Source organism: Antedon bifida, chromosome 2, assembly GCF_963402885.1.
Source record: "Antedon bifida chromosome 2, ecAntBifi1.1, whole genome shotgun sequence".
In the NCBI taxonomy this organism is placed as follows: Eukaryota; Metazoa; Echinodermata; class Crinoidea; order Comatulida; family Antedonidae; genus Antedon; species Antedon bifida.
This window is the reverse complement of record NC_136227.1, coordinates 31,606,293-31,627,617: the sequence shown is the minus strand read 5'-3', so window position 1 is coordinate 31,627,617 and position 21,325 is coordinate 31,606,293. Positions and strand designations below refer to the sequence as shown.

At 31.6% G+C, this 21,325-nt stretch overlaps 2 protein-coding genes across 4 annotated transcripts in view; both read left to right on the top strand.

Annotated features, from left to right (window-relative positions):
- Positions 1 to 275: 275 nt before the first annotated feature.
- On the top strand, positions 276 to 9,112 carry LOC144834611 (phosphatidylserine decarboxylase proenzyme, mitochondrial-like). 3 transcript variants are annotated; one of them, XM_078689486.1, is made up of 7 exons: positions 276 to 300; positions 1,538 to 1,748; positions 4,967 to 5,200; positions 5,714 to 5,857; positions 6,267 to 6,411; positions 6,876 to 7,036; positions 7,342 to 9,112. In XM_078689486.1, exons 1-7 carry the CDS (start codon positions 296 to 298, stop codon positions 7,576 to 7,578), a joined length of 1,137 nt encoding a protein of 378 aa, XP_078545612.1. In that variant the 5' UTR covers positions 276 to 295; the 3' UTR covers positions 7,579 to 9,112. The 3 variants fall into 3 exon arrangements, with proteins under 3 accessions (XP_078545612.1, XP_078545613.1, XP_078545611.1); XM_078689487.1 differs by lacking the exon at positions 276 to 300 and adding an exon at positions 313 to 444; XM_078689485.1 differs by lacking the exons at positions 276 to 300; positions 1,538 to 1,748 and adding an exon at positions 2,859 to 3,256.
- Positions 9,113 to 10,335: 1,223 nt separating this feature from the next.
- Positions 10,336 to 21,325, top strand: part of LOC144834613 (uncharacterized) — a 35,581-nt gene continuing 24,591 nt past the window's right edge. The window contains exons 1-3 of the mRNA XM_078689488.1: positions 10,336 to 10,655; positions 11,107 to 11,206; positions 11,660 to 11,725. Coding sequence (XP_078545614.1) covers positions 10,336 to 10,655; positions 11,107 to 11,206; positions 11,660 to 11,725 — 486 coding nt within the window. The remainder of the gene's footprint in view (positions 10,656 to 11,106; positions 11,207 to 11,659; positions 11,726 to 21,325) is intronic.

Here is a 21,325-nt window from a genome sequence, read left to right as displayed (position 1 = left end):
AATAAAACACTGTGGTGCTTTAGAAAATAAGTAAAAAATTGACCTCACACTGTGAGCGGGCAATGGACGGTGAGTCTGGCGGCCGAAATGAACAGTACATATTTTATCCTTTTTGGCGTTTCATGAATTTGGCCGTTTCATAACCGGCGGCGGAAATGACTGGCGGCCGAAATGATCAGGTCGTCGAGGGGTCGAGAGGGACACACATAACAAGACATTACGTAATTACTAGCTGGACATTGAGGGTGCCCTCGCGCCACCGCCACACTGCTTCCTGTATGCTGAGTGTAAAACCATGGAGTAAAGAATACTTACATAGAGATATGGTTAAACTAACTGTCTAACTGTAGTACTAAATCGTATTAAATTAGGCTCCTAGGCCTCTAATAAAATAGTAGTACTGCTGTGTAGTGGTGTAGTAACAATTTTGAGTAATTTTAAGGGGTGGGTACGAAACTGCATTAGCGCCAAGCAAGTACTAGGCCTACTAGCTAGTAGTAGTAAGCCTATATACAGTAGATACAGTTGTACTGTAGCATGCAGCTAGCTGCCTAGCTTCTATCTACTACTAGACCTAGTACTACTAGGCTAGTTTAGGTTAGCTAAAGGAAGTAGGTAGGGCCTAGGTAGGCCTAACCTACTAGCTAGCTACGCCTAGGCCTATCTAAAAACTACAGTACTCTACTACAGAGTACTACTTCTACTTTCTGCATAGATCTCACCATTCATTGACCCAGGCTGTGCACTGTTTGAGGTTGCCTCAAAATAAAATCAACATTTTTGCTTTTATTTTTTTAGGTTCTGTTTCTGCTGCTGCAAAAAAAACCGGTTAATAATATTAATAACCACCATGTGAATAAATTAACCCCATTTTTTTGGGAGCAGAAAACAGGACAAATTTTCAATAACCAGTTAAATGGCAGCCTGAAAATAACAGTTAAAAACACACCCAAACCTATCGATTCGGTGTTAAAACACTATTTAACCGGTTATTGCTGTGCAACTTTTAGCTGAAATGCAAAATAACAGTTATTTGATTGACAGCCACTGACCTTGAGTCTACACTGCAATAACGTTTGAATTGACCGCCAGTGTCCATTGCATTTTGGGTAGGCCTACTGCTAACGATTTCCATCGACGACCACCCACTGATTTAAACGGTTATTTAGAAGCAAAAATTTAGCAGAAATGCAGTCCATATAACAATTATATTTAAATCTATTTTCGGCGCTATGCAGCAGAAACATACCCATAAACAGCATGATGATGTTTATACTACTAATTCTGCTCCTGTATTAAAAGTGTTTAAATTATATTACAGTATGAAGTTGTCTTTTTGTCACTTGTGACGACGAAGAGAATTTGCACAGCAATTCAGTTTGCTTTTGTTTAATCCTGTCACCGTCATGGGTTTTGTTTATCTGTAGTGTATTGACAAAAATAAATGAAAAAATAAAATATTCTCAGTACACTCATTCAATTTAATTAGATTCTATCTTGAAATATTATCAATAAATCCAAACATTTATTATTTCAGATTACGTTGCAGTCTTCATGAACCTTGGAAATTGTACGAAATTGTTGCCATTATGAGAAATTATTTAAGAAATTTAAAATGGTTTCCTATCCCTTTAAGTGTTGGATTTGGTTACATATGTTATCAACAGTATTTCCACATAAAGAAACGTGAACTTAGGCATGTGTATGAGGCAGAAATACCAGAAGACTTACTACTAAAAAACTGGCAAGTAAGTACAAAAAAAAAACGAAACAAAAAATCATTCCACTATTTATATTTGTGTTATATGCTAATGGTTAAAAATGTGTCTGGTTAAGGTACCAGTACATAACGCATCGTTGACCAATGACAAGCGACTGCTCGAATAATCTATCAATTGTGATTGGTCAGATCTTTTGTGTTGCACTTATGTCCCTATGTCATTTGTCGTATTCCAATGGGAACTTTCGTTGTCAACATAAAGATTTGTTGAGTACTTTTTGTATTCGATGGTAAATTTTAAATGACAGATAACAGATTGTGCTCAAAAAGTCATTCGAATAGAAAACGTTGACAATGCAAGCTTTTTCATTAAGAACAATCTCAACGCTCAAAGTAAATAAGTACTCAATGGAAAAACTGTACTCAACGGTAAAAGTCTCAATCGAATACAGCAATTGCTTCCTAGTGGGAACCAGGCTTAAAAGGGTTAGTGTATTTAATTGGTCCAAAGGTTTTTTTTTTGTTTTTTTTTTGCATATTATTAAATAAATATAAAATTACAGTACTGTATGCTTTTTAAGAAAAACTTGGCAACAACATACATACAGGTTACGTATTACACTTTCATTTCATTTCATTTCATTAATTTATTCGACCAATACACAGACACAGAACAGAAACAAAGCACAATATTCCATTTCCCCTCACAATACGACGTCTATTTTAAATTGATATATTAAAAGGTACAAAAATTTCCATAAAATGTTTATACTTTTAAATTCTATAAAAAAATACTTATCTTCAGGTCAGTAGTTTTCCAAGCAAACTTAGCCTGAATGAGAAAAATGGTGTGATCTTTTTTGACTGAACCATTATTAGTGTAGGTAATACATTTTAAATAAAGTAGTTTAACATCCAATTAAATTTATTTTTGGGATTTCAATGGTTATTGATTGTTTTTGTTATATTTATGAAATTTAATTAATGCTATAATTTTGTTGGAACATAAGTACTGAGTAACGAATAATAAAATAAGGATATAAAACACCCGCAATAAAAATGAACGATTCAAATAAATCGATAGAAAGTCAGTGATGCGTGTTATAACCTGGCATCTGAGTTTTCTCCTGATGATGAGTTGGATGGGTTTTCGCTGAATTTCTCCGATAAAAGGGGATTAAAATGGAAGATTTTACGCGTTTGTATGAGATATCGCACCATAATAATAACCCTAAACATGAATATGTTAGGCCAACGCGAGTTCTTTCTGATATGGGCGCTGCATTTTCAACTTTTACTATGATATTTGTTATGTACAGCAAAAATGAATTTCAAAATCATCCTAGCCTGAATTTGACATCTTCCATGTGGGTGTTGTCCCTGGCAGCATACGTTATTTATGTTTGTGTAAACCATTTGTTTCCGTCAGTATTTAGCTTATCAGCTCAATACCTATCAGAATTAGGGCTGTGCGTATTTTGGATTCATTCCAAAAGCAAGACAGCATGTGGTTATGTTCCTGTTGGTATTCTTTTGGTGAGTAAGCATGATTTGATTTTGCTCTCCTTCCTCCTACTACCGGCCGGCCTAGAGAGTAGAGAGGCTAGGCCTAGCTTGTGTATTGTTTTTACTTTGCTTAGTACTGAACTCTAGCATCTACAAAGTCATACTCATGGCCTAGCAGTGGAAGGTTGTTAGCCAGGGTATGCACAATCTGAACCATTTTCATTATATTTTTTTGCAATGATTGGCAAAATTTGAAATTGCACTTTTAATTAAGTTTTATTTATTTAGGTTTTTTGTCCAATTACGATTGTTGCTTCTTCCCATTTTTTCCCATACTTTCCTCTCTCACTTGGTAAAATACACATTTATATGTGGAGCCAAAATTTGGAACGAAATTGATATAAACACAAAAAATGCTCTTTCCCTAGACAATTTCAAAAGATTAATTTCTTCTTAATTTAAGCCTGTTTTGTTGTAGTGAGTTTTATAATTGTTTAGCTTTTCTGTTTTAATTTTATCTACTAACTAGAAAATCTATTAATTCATTAATATAAATTGTATATACTTTTTTAATGTATAATGTTTTTGTTTGTTCATCAGTTTGATAATTGTGATTGTAGTTTTATTTCTTTCATACAGCCTCATGGAAGTACACATTTTGTTGTGAACGAGCCTCCGTTTTAAAATAAAGATTTTATTATTATATATATATATATGAGCAGTTTTCTTTTTTTTTTCCACGACTGTGTTAGGATAGTTGTATACTGTCTGTAGTTTTTTTGCAACATGTATTATGTAAGAAAATGCCCTTCCTGCCTGAAATCAAACCTGCTTGGTTAGTATAGACTTTGACCTGGCACCTCGCCTACTTGACTGCACGCTGTTGCGTTTTTGAGTTGCGTGAAATCAAACCGATTTGATGTGGCGATGTTTGCAGCACTTGTTGATTCCCATTTGTGATTACGCAATACAGCACTTTGCGTCAATACTAGATCTTCTCCGATGATTAAGCATTTCTTTGTGTATAATAAACAAGTCTGCATGTACAGTAAATGATACCCATAGACTCTGTACAGTATATGTACAAAACAAGCACTTAAAAAACCTGGTACAAATAAAATATATATAGAAATTTTTATTATAATTTTATATATACGTTTTCATTGTGCCATTGGGACTGAACCGTTTTATAGGTGTTTATACCATCCTTGTCCCATCCTACTAAATATGTGTTTTGTCTATTTCTTTGTATTTGCATTTTTGTGAGAAGTTGATTGAATAAATAAAATATTAAAATACCAAAATATGATGACCTTTCATTAAAATAAATACTATTAACATAATATAAGCTACATGTAAAAATAATAATCTTGTTTATACCCATAATTTATCAGATTGTACAGAGTGATTACATACTTAAGATATTTATCTGGACAGTTAATATTGATACAATACTAACTGACTGATATGATTGTTTGTGGCCTAATGTGGTGCTACTGTACCTGTATCATAACCTGTTTAAAAAGAATTTAGAAGGATGATGGTTTTAAAGCATCCTGTAATTTGTGCTGTCGATTTTATTGATTGTGGTTGAAAAATGACAAATATATAATAATTGAATACTTGGAGCCTAGCAACTGATGATTTTAATCGTTTTTTATCTCTTTCATGAAACAGTCTGTAGGTCATCTATTTTAACAAAAAAAACCAAAACTTTATTATTATTTAATTATTTTTTAGGTAACTTTGTATCGCACGCTGCCTCTGAGGACCGCATCGCGGTGCTGGGGATCAGTGAACAGCTTAGAAGTGCCTGTGTTTCTACGGAAACCAATGTATGGTTTATACAGTACTCTATTTAAAGTAAATATAGAAGAAGCTGAAAATCCAGATCTGGCGTCTTACAGCCATCTACAAGCTTTCTTCACAAGAAATTTGAAGCCTAATGTCAGAGAAATTAGTAGTAAAGAATTGGTATGTTAGTGCTGAATATTATATGGATGATTAGCATGAAATTGATGATGTAAACTTATTTACTAATTAGTAATAGTACAATATTTCAACAGTACAGTATTACTATTCTTTAAACCTGTAGTGTAAACTGATACTATAAAAAAGTAGATAAACTTATAATTAATTAATTATAATTAAAATAATATAAAATGCCAGACTCTGCTCTTGGTCATTACAATCAATTAAAACATCCATAAAAAATACTTTAAAATTGTTGATTAAAACCAGGGGTGGATTCAAGGGGGAACAGCTGACCTGTGCCCCCTCTATATTTCACAAATTGTAATGTAAAAGATGGGACTATCAAATTAAGTTCAGCACTTCATTTCACTACTTTTAGGCCCTGGGCCCCCAATTTCAAAATCCTGGATCCACCACTGAAAACTATTTATAGATTATTGATATATTGTTTAGAATACTTATTTTTTATTATCATATGTTGGTACCATTCATATTTAATGTTTGTGTTTTTAGACAAGCCCATGTGATGGTCGTGTGCTTTACCATGGCAAGGTTGAAAACAGTCAAGTTGAACAGATTAAAGGCGTGTCATATTCCCTTAAGATGTTTTTAGGTCCAAATTCATGGAATAGCAACTCGAATACTGTCGGTCATGAGGTAAGCTGTTCATAAAATTGTTAGTTGTTTGATAATTAGCATCAGACAGACAAAAATGGGAACATATAGTGGAAAGCCCCTGATGTCTGATTTTATGATGCTTGGCTACCAATCCAGGGATCCTGGGTTCAAGGCCTGTCATATGTCAGTATTTTTCTAATGACAAATTACAACTCCACTCCCAAAGAATTGTAATAAGACTTTGTTTATGTAGAGCATCTTGTGTATATGTTTGTCTTGTGAACGGGATTGCCACCTTTAAGAAGGATAGTGAATGATTATCCTTGGCAATTGCCTAAAAAAAAAATAGAAAACGTTAAAGAGAGGAGGGAGAGAGACGGAATGTTGTAATATTTACTGTACACATGCTGTATCAAATGCCTTTATTTATCTTGTGCTTATTTTCTAGCCTACAGATGAAAAGTATCATGTATCACTGGGAATAAAGCCAGGGAACGAACTGTACCATGTGGTAATCTATTTAGCACCAGGAGACTATCATCAATTCCATTCACCAGCTGACTGGACAGTGGTACATCGAAGGCACTTCCCAGGTATTGTACAACCTCTGCTGAAAACCCATCTCTTTTGAATAGCATATGAAATGACGTAATTTCCACCTTGTGGACGTAGCGCTTTAGAATAAATTTTAATTTGGTTAAGCGCTATACAAAAGAAAATTATTAATGTTATTATTAACCTCCATTTTATTCTCTTTGGATGATAACATTATATGATGTACATAAATTTATTTTGTGATTATTATTAGTCGGCAGTACAGCTGCTACCCTTGTAAAAGTTGAATACATAAATAAATGAATAGCTCCCTTAATATTTTGTGTCATATATACATATAACTATGCAATACTGAACACTATACATAATAATATCTTGAATAAATAAATATATTGATTATGTCACAATCGTTAATGTATGTAGAATTAATACCTTATTGTTATTTTTCCAGAAATGGATGAGAATAAAATTTGAATCTTGATCAATTTTCTTTCTTTTATAGGGGATTTGTTTTCAGTGAATCCTGGTGTTGCCAAAATTATCAAAGGTCTTTTTAATTACAATGAACGTGTAGTGCTGATGGGCAACTGGAAGCACGGCCTTTTTTCAATGACGGCAGTTGGTGCAACAAACGTTGGTTCAATTGATATCAATTTTGATAAGGTAAGTTTCGTTCCTGTCATTTAGATACCCCATGTGTATGAATGCATGCAATAGCAACACATTTTAGAACATAAATCGTACAAACTCTCTCTCTCTTAAGCTCTGTCTACACTATCAAACTTTATGTGACAAAAAAATGTGATGTGCCCATATATGGACATGATGATATCATACCATATTTAGGTATATCACTACCATATTTGCGCACATCACACTTTTTTGTCACATATAGTTTGATAGTGTAGACATAGCGTTATAGTATTATTTCTGAATAACAATTATTTTATGGGTTTTATTCTTTTCAGGATTTAAAAACTAATTGTAGAGGGCGCTATAAAAAAGGAGACTTCAAAGATAACTCATTTATTTCAAATACGAATGATACATCGCAGAGTGGGGTAGGTTTAAAAAAAGGTGAAGTCTGTGGAAAGTTCAACTTAGGGTCTACAATTGTGTTAATATTTGAAGCCCCCTGTAACTTTCAATTTAATGTTAACCCAGGACAGGTAGTTAAATTAGGAGAGCAGTTGGGCAACTTATGATGATGTTTTTACTACGATTTATAAATATTTATAGTTGAAATTGAGGGCCCTTGTTTCTGTGTTATTTTTAGCTGTGTTCTACTTTAATCATTTCATTACCATTGCCTAGTATTACTAATAGAACTATTCCCAGTCAGTTTTAAAAAAACTCACCAAAAAACATATCAATGTGCTACCTAATATTGTATAAGCATGAACCTATCTAATTTGTAGGTCCATGGTATAAAGGGTCTTTCACACCTGTTCCGGCACGGTTTTCAGTCCAGAACCGCAAAATCCAATCGAACGTCAATGCTTCGTTTCCACGCGACTACGCGCATAGCGATTGGCACATAGCCACGTGGAGCGCTGCGACAACGAAACATTGATGTTCGAATCGCCGGACCGGAACCATGCCGGAACAGGTGTGAAAGATCCTTTATTTTAATTACATACTGTTTGTTCTGATGGATGTTTATTTATGATTTATGAATATGCATTATTCTACCATTCGCTGTATCTCGTAACTCAAAATTCTCGCTGTGCGAGTAGAAATTTTTGCGAGAAGCTTGTGAGCGAATATGCCTATAGATACATATGTATAAGTGGGAAAAAAATATTCTGTATGGAAAAAACAAATCAAATCAAAGTTATTCATTTGTAATTTGACTAAAAATGAAAATAAAACTCCTCATAGAATTAAATTATTCTTGCAAAAAAAATTTATAAAGTGAACATTGTGTGTCGTGTGCAAATGGTAGGCAACCTTTAATTTTCACGACTTGGCAAGCGACTACATAGCTATTGAGTCCAACAGTCATTCTCATATCGTTTCTAAATGTGTGCAGAATGCATTTTCGACTCGATAGGCACATAGTTTTTATTGGCGGTCACTAAGTATTCTGTAGATAAGTAAAAGTATTAAATTTCGTATTGTGCGCCATCATGACTGTGTATGGTGCGCCATCATGAGTGTGTATGGTGCGCCATCATGAGTGTATGTATGTTTATGTGGGTTAAACCCTTGTATTAATATCAATGTACAATACAAATGATTATATACTATTAATAGTTTATTCATTTATATACGTTTTTACATCATGTATTACAAATTATAAATACTCTAATTTAATTCTACTTTTCAACACCAACATTGGTGGTATAGAGGTATAGTTCCAGAATATTGATTTTGATGTAATGGGTTCGGGTTGTTAACTTATTCTGTGAATTTGTATCTAGCTACCTAATTTTTGTAGATAGCATAAACAATTTAATTGTCCATCTTTTCTACAGTATTTTGATTCAAAATTCAGGAAATTTTATTGGTCCACTTTAAATTTGAATCCATCACATGACATTTGGGTTGACCATGTGTCGGAAATCAATATAAACAATCAAAAGCAATTTATATATAAAGGCTAACTTTAATTTGAAAACAATATAGTAATAATGTGTATTTTAAATGTAATGCAAATGGCAGGTTGAAAATACTTTTCAGGCTAAAATTATATTTGAAAAATATTGAATATAGGAAAACTATTCCGAAACATAATTGTCTTTTTGAAAATATGATTGTATACAGTACTGTGTATGGTTAGTAATAATATATTATGTACTGTATAAAGAACAAGGTTGTAATAGATGTGCTCACCTCTCTTTAAATATGATAACATCACTTTTTCTGATACAAGTATGTCGCCCTCTAGAGTTCTAAAGGCAACAAATAATTTTGTGTATAAGCACTAATAATGTTGGAAATTGAGAAGTGGCATTTTTCTCTGAAATAAAATATAAAATATGTACATACAAATGTGATTTGTCTTTGTCGTGTAGGTACTTTAATTGTTTAAACATTTGATTATAAAGTCAATGATCACATCAGTATACAAAATCAACAAAAAACCCTCCTGTTATTGGCGAATTTATTTTGCTGTTGGTTGGGTTTGGAAATAAAATAAAAAAAATAAAAATACAACATTTTTAAGCCAATTTACTTCTAAATATATATATAGATATATTCTATAATTTTTGTTTAATTTTCTATTAAACCACTTTGAATTTATTGGAATAATAATATATAAACAGGTTTTTGTTTGTTTTTATTAGGCAAATTATAAAAATAAATTATAGGCCTATAATAAAATAAAAGATTGTATTGTATTAAGTTTGATTATTTTACTATGTTTTGTCTTTTTATGCACTTACAAAATAGCATATAAGTGAAATTCATTGGAAAAAATCATAAAAGTGCCAACCTTTATAAACAAAAGTTTCCCTGTATTTTTAGAGGGCAGTAGACTTGCTTTTATTCGCATTCGCAGGTATGTCTGGCATACCATATTGGTCTTCGAATTTCGTATTTTTTTTCAGACATTACTTTGGTTTATCAATCAACTTGGGGATTCTTGTTTTAGAAAAAGGCAAGTAACCAGATAAGAAAATAAGACGTAGGCCTAATATTTTACGCCTCAAGCTTCTTGAAAAAGATTTCGGAATTAATAGTCTCGCTTGGTACAGACAGTGGGTCTACGCCTATTCGAGTTATTAAATTCCATCTAATTTCTGACTAATCTTCTACTTTTATTCTCAAATAACCATCTTCAGAAAACATATTTTTTATTTAGTTTCATAGAAAGTTTATATTATGCTGAAAATAGCCCGTAATGTTATTTTATAATAAAACAAGGATATGGAACATATATGAAGTCCAATTCGGTATCCCAAATAACTTTCCGCTATTTTCGATACGATTGTTTACGTAACGTTTGGGTTATAAAGATGGAAGCCGAGTCGCCACAAAAATCTCCTTCTTTGACTAATAAGCATGATGAAGACTTAGATTTTTTAGATTTACTTGAAAGTGACAGTTCTGATTTAGATGAAGATATCAGACATAAAGCGAATAGCACAAGTATTTCAACGAAAAACCTGTCCAAGTCTAGGCCTCACGATTCAAACAGACCCATCCCTCTATCGTCACCGAAAAAGCAGCTGACGACAGGCGGAGAAACAACTGATAATGTCGGCCTAGGTTTAGAAGAAGACTCTAGACCTACTGTAAACGTATTCGCAAAAATAAAAACGTCTGGAAAATATGGGTATGATTGAAATATTGTATTCAATATTAGTATTTTTGTACTATACATTTTTTATAGCCTAAATTTTAAAAATATACTTCATATCAATTATCATATTCAAATCAATTCATAATATACTAAACATATACTAAACATACTGTAGGCCTACTTCTCTAAAAAAAAACCGAATAATTTAAAGACCAGTACATTAATTAATATTTGCAGAAATGTCGAGCTTGTAATGTATTCGTACCTCCATAGCATATCCCATAGGCCTCTAATCATCCTTAAAAAATCCCCGAAAATATATTATATTACTAGAATAAAATCAATTATGTGTAAACAATGGCCTTTTTGTAGTAACATGGTTAGTTACAACAATACTGTAATCTAATCTAATAATCTTTTTTTAAAAATTATTATGAATTAAACCACTAAACTGTGAACACAAAGCATGTTTTATTTATAATAGAGATAACATAGACCAGCCTTCCACATCTTCATCAATTAGCCAACAAGTATTGAAGAAATTTGAAAAAGATGATGATGATAGTCTACCATCAACTTCTTCCGTAAGTTAATGATTTAATTTTTTTTTCAGATAATTCAATGTACTGTACGTTCCCAATAAAATCTTTAAAATAGGTTCATGATGATAAATTTGTTTCGGCAAATTGAGAAAATTACAATAATGATAATAATATTAATAATATTAATGGTAGTCTTTATAATATAACGCTTAATACAATGTTTATAAACGCTTTACACACAAAAATTATCCAACTATCTTAAGATAACCAAAAATTAAAGGAACCATTTACACCGCTTCGTTTCCAGCACTTTGAAGCTCCCATTAGAGCTCACTGTGGCTCTAAATGGAGATCAGTATAAGTAAAGCATTTCTAAAATCAAAAGTAAAACAGCCAGAAAAAGAATGCCAAGTTTTAGGATAACACTAATCCTTGTCAAAGCAAAGAGATTATGATTACACTCAAAATATATTTTTAATTTTTCTAATATTTCAGAATATCAGAAGATATGAAAACAATCCTCAGAATGCGTTTGTCACAGGCTTTAATGTAATGTCAAAGGTGAGAAATATGCAGTATAAAAAAAAACTGAGCTTACACATCTTTTTTGTATATGTTTTCTCCGAATATTTTATTTTGAACCTTGACTTCATTGAATTTATTTTATCCAAAACTGTGACTCAAAATTAAGTATACACTTAACTTTTGTTTCCATTTATGCATCATTCCCTTGAACTGATTCAAATCATAAACTATCAAAATTAAATGTACTCTGGTAAATGCGCCCTCTTGAACTTGATTTACGTTGAGATAACGATATCAAGTTTGTTACACTAGTCGCCAATGACTCGTTGACGCTGATTAACTTCTTCCCATACTCTTTCCTTAAGGGTTCCTAATACTTAGTCCAAATTACCTAGTTTAGTAAATTAATTACCAGAGTATTGGACTTAATTAATTGTAGTTTGTATCTCGTGACATGGTATTCCTCAACACGATACAGCTGTTCAATTACAATTTTAAGTTTAATCAGCCGAGTAAATTTGTTTACATACATTTATTTTAGACCAACAGATGGCAAAAATCTGTTTCAACAAAGTTTTAAGCTCTGTCTACACTATCAAACTAGTTTGACAAAAAAAAAGGTTTTTTTTGTCACATAAAGATTGATAGTGTAGTGGCTTTATAATTTAATGCACAGTCAGATAGAGGCAGATTTTTAAGGAATTATTAATTTGGTCTTGTTTAGTCATGATCATTTTCTTGCCCTCACTGATATGCCTTAATGCACCTCCTACATAATTATACTTTAATTAATCTACACCATGTTAACCCCATCCTAACCCCTCCTTAATGTCTCCTTACGCATAATTATGCTTTTCCCTTCATCAAACATTACTTCAAGTGGTTTTTTGTTTATCATTTCATCTATTCATCCCCCCTCTTTGATGTGGTCTTAATCATGCCCTCTCTTAACCCCCCTCTTTGATGTGGTCTTAATCACGCCATCTCTTAACCCCCCTCTTTGATGTGGTCTACATTATAAATGACCCCTGCCATTCAAATTCTATTGGGATAGTGTACTGCTTAAACTGTATCAGGGAACTAGTAATAGAATACTCTCTGTTTTATAAAAATGAAACTAAACTTGACAGATTAAAAGCGAAAGTACTATTTTATCAAATAGTATTTTCTTTAAATCAACTTGGAAATATTTTTATTCAATTACACTATTATCTATTTAGGCAATTACATATTTTGAAAAAAATACTTAGGACAAAGCTGAAGTAAAAATAATCTTTTAAACCATAAATATATTATAATATCTCTATGTTGCAACTCATTTTACCAGTTCATTCCTGTTGCTTGATTATGTTCATACAGTATTCAATAAAGCTCTGTCTACACTTTCAAACTAGTTTGACAAAAAAGTGTGATGCTCCCAAATATGGTAATGATATATGCTTAAATATGGTAGTGGTATGATATCATCATGTCCATATATGGGCACATCACACTTTTGTTGTCACATAAAGTTTGATAGTGTGGACAGAGCTTAAGATCGCATTTGAAGAGAGGATACAAAGGAAGTTTATAGCAGATGAAAATGTTTTTTACGAATGTGAAAAAAAGTAACTTCTTATCTGAACATTTTGAATATGTACAAGCCTGTTTTATTTTTCACAATCATTTGGCAGGTGACTGATTGCAGATGTGTAATATTTGTCGTTTATTCATGGGCTTTCAGAAACTGACCACTTTATTTTATAAATAAAATCATCATTATGATTGGATATGACATATTTTTACTTCTGAGGCCAAAAAAAGTACAAACTTCAAAGATACAAGACTTTTTTTTATTTGTCTATAATATTCTATTATTAGCAAAAAATGAATAATATTCCTTAAAAAAGGGGGTTAGTCTACAATTTTAAAATTTCATATTGTTTCCAAAAACAAGCGACTCAGTATGTCCATTTTATATTCACATTTATTATAATATACTTTCCTCCGTAAAATTTTATACATATAATAATATACTTTCTCTGAGATCTAGATCTGAGTCTCTTCTTGCCCATATATTTCATCCCTCCACTAAGTTTTATGGAAATCGTTCATTTTCTTCGGCATCCGTTTCTCTATGGAATGCGTTGCCTATTGAAATCCGTCAGGCTACTTCCACCAGTGTCTTCAAATCTCTCCTCAAAACCCACCTTTTTAATTTGTAATTTTTCAAAATTTTCTGTCTTTGTAAAGCGCATTGAGGCTTTCAGCATAATGCGCTATATCAAGTACCAGTTATTATTATTATTATTATTACTTTCCTCCATAAAATTTACATTTAAATTGAATCAAATATTACATTTTCGTTTTAATAGTTTATTTTCAACTATCTATGTTTTGAATTCATAGATACTGCTAAATCTTCTATTTTAAAGCCCATATACTGTTCTGAATATTTAACAATGCAATTAACAACAATACTCAATTGCTGTAGCTTGGTGGCTAACATGCTTGCCTTCCAATCCCAAGGTCCAGGGTTCAATCCTGATCTAGTGCTAGGGTTGTAACTCATGACTGTTTCAACTCCACTCCCTAAACCTCAAATGAGACTTAGTTTATAAGCATGATAAATTATTAAATATTAATATCCATCCTGTAATTGGCGAGTTTCTCGCTGTTGGATGCGTATGAAATAAAAAAAAATAAAACAAATTTCAGTTGCAATTAATTATAGTAAATAAGTCCAGTTAATCGGATTTATTATTGTATTCATATCATAGTTTATATTATAAAAATGTGGGTTTAAAAAAAAAATTAGGATCAGAATTTACAACAAAAAGAACAACAATCATGTTGAACATACAACACTTTTTTTAGCAAGCATAAACGTAAATGTTTACTTATCGTCGTTTTTTTGTTCATTCCGTCACAACTTGGAAGTTGGGTGTTTTTTTAAATTAGGATCAGAATTTTCAACAGAAAGAACAATTATCTTGAACATACAACACTTTTAATATTTAGCAAGCATACATTTAAGACGGAGACTCGCTTTGTAAAGCTTGGCACACGAGCGTAAATGTCTACTTATCGTCGTTTTTTTTTTATTCCGTCACAACTTGGAACGTTTTTTTTAAAAAATTAAGGTCAGAATTTACAACAGATAGAACAATTATCTTGAACATACAACAATTTTAATATTTACCAAGCATACATTTTAGACGGAGACTCGCTTTGTAAAGCTTGGCACACGAGCGTAAATGTCGTTGTTTTTTGTTCATTCCGTCACAACTTGGAATGAGTCAATACATACATCACCATATTATGTGACCAATCATATGCATTTATTTAAAGTAAAAAAAACAAGAGCTTTAGAATTAAATCCTAGTGTCAAAGTTTACTCTTATGAAACTTTAGAAAAGTAAACTGTTTTGTCAGCTAATGGGCGGAGCATGTCAAAATGGGAAGATATCAAAACCTCCAAACTGACAACAACCTAATGAATAATTAAATAATCTTCAAGTTTCCATAGCAACAGCTCAAATTTCAACCGCAAATTAGGAAATACGTGATTTAATCTCGTAATGCAAATTAGAAAAGGAAAAACCAAAAAGGTTTTTTTTTTAATACGTCGAATAAGTATTTGACTTTAGTTGCGTGTCAATGCGTAATTAGTCAGGCTTAAGTACAAGGCTCGCGTCCCTTGGTAGTTTCTTCTGTCACTTCTGATGATCTTCACAGTCTAAAAGCTTTTTGATTATACTTTTTGAGGTAGTAATATTGTTTTGTAAAAGTAGTAGGAAGTTTGATTTCTCAACAACTATAGTTTCTCTCATTTTAAATAAATAATTAATTATACAGTTGAATGCAAAAAATTAAATATGCAGATTTACAGAATTGCCTGATTGAAAAATTCTAAAAACAAATTTATATAAGTTGTTTTTTTATATACTTATTCCTATTAAAATAGTATGTTGAAATAAATTAACTTAAAAATTCTTTCAAATGTTTTGTTTTAAAAAATTCAATAAAACCCCTCTTTTGAGGCACACCTATTAAAGGACACTTTCTTGTGAAAAAAAAGGGCGCAATAAATGTTTCACCCCTATTAGGTTCTTGATTTCCGGAGAAACCCCTTAAATAGGGCTTCTGCTCTATGACAATGATGATCATATCACTACCATATTTGGGCATATCACCACCATATTTGGGCACACAAACTAGTTTGATAGTGTAGACAGAGCTTAAATTAATATTTAATATTATATTATTCTTCGATTGAAACAGTATGTACATCATTCTCTATTGATTCGCTGGATACTAAATTGTCACGCATTCCGGATTGTGTAGGCGACCACTACGCAATGTCTGCACAATCATGGCTTAACATAGAAATAAAATGTTCTAGTTTTATTAATGATTGTGGTTTTAATGTACTGTCATATGAGTAAATGATTATGAGTAATATATCAATATTTTGTTAATTTAGGAAAAAATACTTTTTATCTATTGATAGATTATGTAAGTTAAGCTGACTCGTTGACATCATTCATCACATAAAATAGCCAATAAAAATCCTTGTATTTTATACTGTTTTTTCCTATGCGTTTCATTGGTCAGTAAATAGCCTCATTATAGATTAATAACTTCTACAGCCAATTAGATTCATTGTAGATATTAAAGACTTTTCTGATCACTGATCAGCCTATTTTTCTAATAACATTAGACCATATGTAAATTAACTACTTTCAACAGCCAATCTAATATTCATTTTTGTTTAATTTCTCAGTGTTGAATGTACAGTACTGCCAATCCGAATCATTATTTTAAATTATCAATTTCATTTTTCAATTGTGTATACAGCATTGATCTTGTTAACAACAATACTGTATCTAATTTAAATCAAAACTTTTGGTAGCCAATCACATTCATTGTTATTTATCTGCTGTTTAAAATATTTCCCAACTACTGTTAATAGCCAATTAGATCCATTGTTATTTATCTACTAGGCTTTCTACTTATAAAACTGATCCTGCCCAATGTTGCAGTACGGCCTCATTTTCAATTCAATTATTCTTGATGAGAGTTTGTTTTGCTTCTTCCTGACCAGGGATCTGTACAGCATCCTGTTCGTCCTACAAGGGGCTTTTTAATATGTGATTCACCTCCCAGAGACGTTCTTGGGAAGGGGAAGTATGTTGGTCAGGCGCCAGCGTTCTCTTGGAACTAGTCGTTGTGTGTGCACTTACTGTATGGTTGAAGGTTATTCGATGTAACCACACTACTCGCTCGTCAGGCTAATGCCTGTGTTATCCTCCGTGTGTTTTCTACTTTGGTTGTCCTACATCAGTGGTTTTTCATAACTGCCCATGGAGCCTTCGACGTTTTAATAACTGCTCGTGGAGCCGTTTAACTGTCCTCTAGCCAAAAAATAAATTAGTTTCAAAAGGACAACTTAATAATAATTGTTTATCAGAGAATAAGCTACTAATATTTGCCTGTATTGTAAGTTCTCTGATGCCAATATTGCTGCGGTAAAAAACAAGTCCAATAACAAGTTACATATGGCTTTATCCTACAGTACACCCAAAGATTTTATTTATTGTAAATATAATTTACAATTTCCATTGATGCTAAATAGGGTTTAAGAGCCTGTCCATTTTTTCGTTGTTTATATTCACAGCATATAAAGTTTTCATATAAAAATTATTCTACTTTTTTTTTCTCGTGAATGTGGTATTCCAGAAATTCAAAGCTGTAAATCCTAACACACACACACACATTCACATGACTAAATACATTATTATCAAATACAAACTTTACTTCGCAGAACGTATTAAAATGAAAGCTCGTTTTATAAGGTTAATTCTCTTATGGGAATTTTAACACTTGACACTGTCCTGTGAGACTTGAACGTAATATTAGGAAATTAATAACTTGGGGTTTCTGACCACTAACTGGCCACTTGACCCCTTTCAATTCTGGATATTACGTAGATTGACCCAGTAAACTACAAAATTCCAACATTTCCTACCGACATCAAATATAATATCTGATAATTAAAAACAATAATCAACGGTTTACAATTTGAAGCGGATGTCCCACGTGTGACCCTCAAGCGTTTCAAGATCATTCTTTATCATTCCCCACCAAGTGTTTCAAACTAATTTCTCTTGCGCTCAACCCCTCAAGTACTTAATAGACATCAGCATCTACGATAAAACTAACTTCAAATAATCAGACGGAAGTCTTGATACAATATTTCGATCTAGTTGATATCATAAATGACATGAAATCGTCAAAAGACATTACATAGTGTAAAATACATTTTTTTCAGGACAGTAAAAAAAATTAAAGCTGAGTTTTCGACCGGTAAGAACCAGAAAAGATTTACAATTTACTGTATTTTTAAAATAATTTTGTTTTGATGAGAGCCACCTTTACAAATTTAACATCTCTAGTAAATAAAAAATATTTTATATTCATTTATTAATATTCAGTTTTGTTGATATTTTATTTTTATCAATTTCTTAAAATAGAAATTACCTGTAATACGAAAACAGTAGCCGTCAAAATATTAAGTAACATGCGGCCAATATAAATTTGCTTAAAATAGTCAAGATGTTTTTGAGGTTTTTTGTGAGGTTTTGCAGCGCCGTTGGATCTGTCCATACTGCACCTGGTGAGGCTCAATCGACAAGTACCGAAATGAAACAATCCATCCAATACTATTTACAGCTCCAGGGATACAGTTAATTAAATTCTAGTTTTCTGTCAGTAGTAATGACATCCGTGGCGAATACTATTTTACTCCCTCTTACTCATTTCGTGAACCAGATATTAGATTTGTTTTTGTTACTTTTTAGATTCTCAATAAAATAAACTACTTTTTATAATAATAGAAAAGAAAGTTACATCATTTAAACATAGATTGCTTTTTATGAACAAACTTTCTGAAGAGGAACAAACGATGTTTGAAGTAATATAGAATGACTCACTTTTTTCAGAGTTGGTTTTACTGTATACAGTATTATTGTATCACACTTAATAGTGGCCACCTTTTGTTTTTTTAAAATAAGATACATTTTAATTTAAAGTGCTTTTATTTATTATGTGAAATAAATAAATAAAACAAAATATTGTATGAAGCTACACAGTACCTTTTTAAAAAACAAATTAGAAATATATAATTTTATAATAATCCAGCTGACCCTATTAAAGAGGGACACCTATGGGTTCAACAATTGTCCCATTAATAGGGGTTTTCCCATGAACAAGGGTGTTCCCTGAATAGCAGTTGGCTGTAGTGTTAAAACATATTTTCCTTTTTTTTTTCATGGGAAAGTGTCCCCGCATTTTTTAAATTGGCCCTTCTTTCCCAAATAAATGAATTGTTGACACCTCGTATAAAAGTAGCTCCTTTTATACAATCAAATCAACTCTTTCCTACGGAAATCAAATAAAACTCCTGATACACTGTCAGCTGGCCATTACAGATAGTGATGCATTTGAAAACCCTCTTAGAATAATAATCTAAAGTCCTTGAAATTGGAACTTTGTACCCCTCCCTTAATGGTTCCAAGTTGTGATCAATATTGGTGGACCCTTTCAAATCCTTCCTTCCCTTAATAGAACTGTTCCTCCTTGAACCGTGTACCATTTCCTCCGTGGTGTTCATTTCCCATGGCGAATGACACCGTGTTGGATTTTGAATTTTTATTTTTATACTGAAGTTGACAGATTCATTTTATTACAGGTTGACGAAAGAAATCAACAGGTCTTTTAAAATGTTGTAAATCTTGTTTATGGTGGTATAATGAGAAAAGCTCTTTTACCTTTAGTTTGATTGACATAGGAGACAGATGCCTTATCTAACGTTAACATCTAGAAATCAAATACCCTGAAAACGTTTTCACTTTTGCCTTTTGCCGGCATGCTTCAAACGTATTTGCAACGAGGAGTGGTTTAGATAAGGAGGAGTGTAGGCCTATTACTAAGCTTACTAAAGTCCTATATTCAAGGTTTTACGTGACATATTTTCAAATGTCAAATCTACTACTTAGTCTTTTCAAAATTATTTTTTTAGTTGTAAAAACTATCTAAATATTATTTAACAATTAGTGTCAGGCACTTGTCACATAAAAAAATTTGGCCTCGGTATGAATTTGATTTTTTTTTTTAACAGCTTGTATCGTTTACACGCCTTATACGTTCTTATATATTTTTCTTATTGTCACAGATCTAAGCATTTAAAAATTAATTATTTATTATATGCTTTGTTCAGTTAACAACCAACAGCGATGAAAATAAAAAAAAAATTTTTAAAGTTTTTTTCACTCAGCAGTTTACAATTTCTTCTGCTTCTATGCTTGTTAAATTTAAACATAAGTTTTTTTAATTTCTAAAAATATTATTTAATATACATTAATCACAACTTTGACATGGTTGTAAGTTTTTATCATTTCTAATATTAGCTTACATTATGATTTAAAATATTTATTTTTTTGAAATACTGATATTAATAACATAATTGTGAGTCAGCATACATTAGAATCTTTTTTTTTTTCGCTATTGAGTGAGTGCGTGAGAAGAAACTAACATAATATTGAATGATTACACAATGTGTTTTATTTTATAGGAAGTCATAATATATTGCTAAGTAAATGTTTTTTTTGTAATTATTTTTAAAACAAATGAACAAAGTAATAATAGTAATAGTTCATTCTTATATAGCGCATATAAGCATGCTCTTAAATGCGCTGCACATTATTACCCCGGTAGTTTTTTTTCCAAACACGTATGGAAACATACTCCCATAATAATGCAGCTAGTAATCAGTGCAAATCATATGGGAATCATTTATTTGATTATTTTATGTCTATTTATAATAGAAATAATAAATAAATTAAACAATAAATATATTTTATCAAAATATATTTAGAAACATAGATTCATAATATCAAAATCAACCAAATATAAGTTTAATTAATAATAAAAATACTTCAGTAGAAACCCTCCTTTGGGACACCTAATTAAGGGGACATTTTCCTATGAAACAATGAGCAGCAATATTTTACACTGAAGACAAGCTCTATTCAGAGGACACTTTTTTTGGTCCGAAATGTCCCTTAAAAGGAGTTCTACTGTATTTTTAAAAACAAACCTAGCAAAGAAGTATTAATGAATATATTTAACATTGCTTAATAAAAAAAAATGTTTGTTTTGTTTACAGGAAAATGTTAATGAATATATCAATTCAAACATAATCAAATTAGGGACATTAATTGTAATTCTCAAGTCTTATGGGTTCTTTTAGTTTCAAATTGCGTTGTTTTTACAGACTTGTCAAAGTAGAAAGCATTTGTATTATTTCGCCACCCCAGTTGTGCAGCGTTATTAAACTGTAAGGCATCAGATTATTGAAATGCCTGAAGGATATACAGCCACGATTTACTCTATAAATTACAGATAAGGATTATTGTTGAGCGACGTAATTAGCCAGATGCAGGTTCAACAGAAATATCTCGTGGTTTACTGCGTGATCTTGACGCTACCGAAAGATCTGACATATTTTTTTGGCCAACTACTGCACTGTGTTTAAATATGTAACCTTTGATTGTGTCTAGTCCAATATGCAAATACAGTATCCATGAAAAAGAA